This window comes from Brassica napus, chromosome C5 (genome assembly GCF_020379485.1).
Source record: "Brassica napus cultivar Da-Ae chromosome C5, Da-Ae, whole genome shotgun sequence".
Taxonomy (NCBI): Eukaryota; Viridiplantae; Streptophyta; class Magnoliopsida; order Brassicales; family Brassicaceae; genus Brassica; species Brassica napus.
Window position 1 is genome coordinate 20,413,377 of NC_063448.1, and position 3,770 is coordinate 20,417,146.

General features: G+C 43.1%; 1 protein-coding gene across 1 annotated transcript; it reads left to right on the plus strand.

Annotated features, from left to right (window-relative positions):
* Positions 1-1,347: 1,347 nt before the first annotated feature.
* On the plus strand, positions 1,348-3,507 carry LOC125587850. The gene is made up of 6 exons (XM_048759120.1): positions 1,348-1,590; positions 1,724-2,100; positions 2,196-2,322; positions 2,415-2,720; positions 2,833-3,048; positions 3,126-3,507. The coding sequence occupies exons 2-6, from the start codon at positions 1,724-1,726 to the stop codon at positions 3,405-3,407; spliced, it is 1,308 nt and encodes a 435-aa protein (XP_048615077.1). The 5' UTR covers positions 1,348-1,590; the 3' UTR covers positions 3,408-3,507.
* The last annotated feature ends 263 nt before the right edge of the window (positions 3,508-3,770 follow it).

Here is a 3,770-nt window from a genome sequence, read left to right on the forward strand (position 1 = left end):
GGTTGTATGAATTTGTTGATAAACCGGTTGTTAAGATCACTACTGCTCCAATGTACTTCACTCGTGGATACACTTTTCATACGTACACACACGGTTCGAAGAGATCAACCGCGAATTTTGGAATCCAACTCCAAGGTGAAACTGACTTCTACGGTGTATTGCAACAGATCATAGAAGTCACTTACCCGGGAAGCATCAACTTAAAATGCGTATTATTTAAGTGTGATTGGTATGATCCAACGAGTGGCCGAGGGGTCCGAAAAAATAACCTTGGGGTCATTGATGTCAATGCAAATAGACGTTATGCAAAATTCGAACCATATTGCCTTGCATCACAAGCAGATCAAGTATGTTTTCTTCCATATCCAAGGATTAGAGAAAGGCGTGAAAGGTGGTTATCAGTGATTAAAGTGAATCCGCGAGGGCGTATAATCGTCGGAGAAATTGCCGATGTCGCTATGCAGGCCGAAAGAGTTGCTGAAATGTCTGTCCCAACCGAATCGACTGAGAATATTTTACACATCGATCCAGATAACCAAGAAGCAGAAGTCATTGTTGATGATTCCACCGAAGGGTCTGTTTCAGAAGAAGACGAGTTTGATGCTGAAACTGACGAAGATGACATCACAAATGATGAGGCTGAAAATAGAGACAATGAAAATGTATCTGAAAATGAATCTGATTAGACAAAATTTCACATTTATGATGTATTGTCTTGTATTTGAATTTTTTTTTTTAAAAAAATATAACAAGATGCGATGGAATTGCGACGAAATTGAGACGGAATTGCAAGATTCCCTCGCAACTCCCTCTCAAATTTGCGACGGATTTGCATGGTCATCCTCGCAATTCCGTCGCAACTCTTCGAACCACTAGCCAAAACCCTAAACGAATCCCTAAAACACAGCCGTTGCAATTCGCTCGCAAATTTGCAAGGGATTTGCAAGGGATTGGCGTCGAATATTAGGTTAATATATAAGGACAGTTAACCCTTCTGCTCCATTACTCTCTGCCGTCAAAGAAAAAAAAAGAATCTAAATCCCTCCTCTCTGCGTCTCCTCCCCGGGCTCTCTCTCCCCGCAGCCTGACGTCTCCTGTCAAGTCTCACCGGACTCTCCCGCCTCTCCTCTCCGCTGTATCTCTCTCTCTGTGCCTCTCCTTTCGCAGCCCACGCCTCAGTCTCGCCGGACTCTCCCGCCTCTCCTCTCCGCCGTATCTCTCTCTTTGTGCCTCTCCTTTTGCAGCCCACGCCAAAGTCTTGCCGGAGTCTCCCCCTCTCCTCACCGCCGTATCTCTCTCTCTGTGCCTCTCCTTTCGCAGCCCACGCCTCAGTCTTGCCGGAGTCTCCCCCTCTCCTCACCGCCGTATCTCTCTCTCTGTGCCCCTCCTCTCCGATGTCTCAGTCTCGCCGGATCTCATTCTCTCCACTCTCTCCTCGCCGATCCACTTCGATCTAGGTCTCCTTGCTGGATCTCCTTCTCTCAACCCGTCTCTCGCCGGATCTCTCTCCTCACGGTCGTCCTCATCTGCCGTCATACTCGCCGGACTTCCACCGTCATTATCTCGAACCGGCTCTGTCCCTTTTGAAAGGTTACAAATTTTGGTCTATGTTTAAGTTTAATTATCAGTTTAGGTTTTGATTATCAGTTTAGGTTATCGATTTGTGATGATTTTGTGTTTGGTTAGGGTTTTAACTATTTAGGTTTGGTTAATTTCTTGGCAGATGTCAGGAAATGATTATAGCCGCTATCTATCTACTGGTGGTAAGAAGAGTTCTGGTAGTAAGAAGAGTTCTGGTAGTACGAAGAGTTCATCCCGTCATACCAATCTGGGTAGTTCTTCTAGTTCCCAGATGGCCGAGAGTTTGGCTGTTCCTAATAGCCAGACGCAAGCTTCCCCTCCAGCTCCCGCCCCAGCTCCTCCAGATCCCGCCCCAGCTCCTGCAGCTCCCGCCCCAGCTTCTGCAGCTCCCGCCCCAGCTGCAGCTGCTCCCGCCCCAGACCCGGCGGCAGATTTAGCGTCAATCAATATGATTTTGGCTAGTCCTGGACATGATCGTCTTCCTCACCTCCATCCAGATCGCCCTCCAAATACGCTTTGGTAAGTTTTTTAATTTTAATTCATTGTAACTATTTATAATATTTTCATATTCTAATAATTTAGTTCTCTCAATTGCCTCGAATTTCCTGTGATAGGTTTGATGACGATGTAAGCGTTGCTGCATCGGTCCGTCAAATCTTTGAAAGAGATTTCAAAGAACCGCATGCTAATTGGAAGCAAACCCCCGGGGATGTTGCGAGACGTTGGTTTGAATCCTTTGCGGTAATTCATTTAATTTTCTTGAATTTTAAAATTTGTTAAAAATTAATTTTATGTTCATGAATGTCTATTAATTTGCCTTTTTGTTGTGTCAGCAAATGTTTCATTGGGATTCCGGTATAACATCCCTCGTTCGCAACTCTTTCGAGGCTAAATTGAAACTCCAGTTGACTCGCCAAGTTAGTCGGTGGAAGAGTAACTGGCGGAAAAAAGGCGATGCAGCTATGCCTTTGTGGTTTGACCCAAATGTTTGGGCTGGTCTTGTTGCTTATTGGTTAGATCCAGAATCTGAAGTCCGGAGTTGTAACAGTCGGGCAGCTCGTTACTCTGATCCTGATGGACATGGACCGTCTAAGCATCGTTCAGGTCAGACTTCCTTCAGGGCCCGTGCACCAGTGATTGTAAGTTCTTGTTTTTTTTATCTTAGTTAATTTAAGTTGTGATCTGAAATTGCCTATTTTATCTAAGTTGTGATCTCATTTTTAAGGTTTAACTTGATCTTTTAAATTATAGGCTGAGCAAACTGGATGTTCTATTCCAGACTTGCTTGGGGTTCTCGAGATCACTAAACGAAACCCGGATGGTTCTTTTGTTGATGGCAAATCTGAGCAGCTCTACAACGATGTGACATCTAAATTTCAGGAATTATCTCAGGCTGCTAGTGATGATCCCGAGAGCACTGGTTCTAGTGGCCTCTCTCCAATGGAAAAGAACAAGATCTATTGTGAGGTAATTTATTACTGATTTCAATCTCAAATTTTTTAAAGTCTTCTTTGATATTGATCCTTCTTTGATTTTTTATGCAGTTCGCTCCCCGCAAAAAGGGACGACTGTATGGAGTGGGTTCTCTAAATACATCTTTACGATCTGTTCCTGCTTCGTTTCCTTCTAGCAGTACTAGAGACCAATCTTTGGAGAAGATCATCTATGACCAAGCTCAAAAGATTGAGAGCCAGGGAAATGAAATTTCGAAGCTGTACAAGATCGTTCGTCATCTCGCTAGCAAAGACTCTACCGTGGCCGACATTCTCCAGTCTGAAGACGTGTCTTCTGCTTCTGGTGATGATGATGAATCTGATGCTATTTAGTTTGTTTTCTATCACTTTCTAATGACTTGAAACTTTTTTGTATGTGTTTGTGTAATGACTCTTGAATTTCTTTCTATTTTAGTAATATTTTCGCTAACTATTTAAATCTCTTCAGAATTTTATAAATGTATAATAATTTATAAAATTTCAAATCCTGCAGGAAAAAAATTAATTAATCGCAAATGACTTGCAAATTTGCGACAGAACAAGCCTCGCAATTTTGCAACGAAATAAAACCTTTGCAAAATTGCGACGAAACTGTTAATTGCAAAATTGCGAGGAACAACTAAACCGTCGCAAATGTTTGGGAGGAAATCAGTTCCGTCGCAATTTTGCGAGGAATATCATTTCGTCGCAAATTTG

Coding starts and splice junctions, on each gene's coding strand:
- LOC125587850 (XM_048759120.1), top strand. CDS start 1,724: ATGTCAGGAAATGATTATAGCCGCTATCTATCTACTGGTGGTAAGAAG. Junction 2,101..2,195: donor CGCCCTCCAAATACGCTTTG/GTAAGTTTTTTA, acceptor TTCCTGTGATAG/GTTTGATGACGATGTAAGCG. Junction 3,049..3,125: donor AGAACAAGATCTATTGTGAG/GTAATTTATTAC, acceptor TTTTTTATGCAG/TTCGCTCCCCGCAAAAAGGG.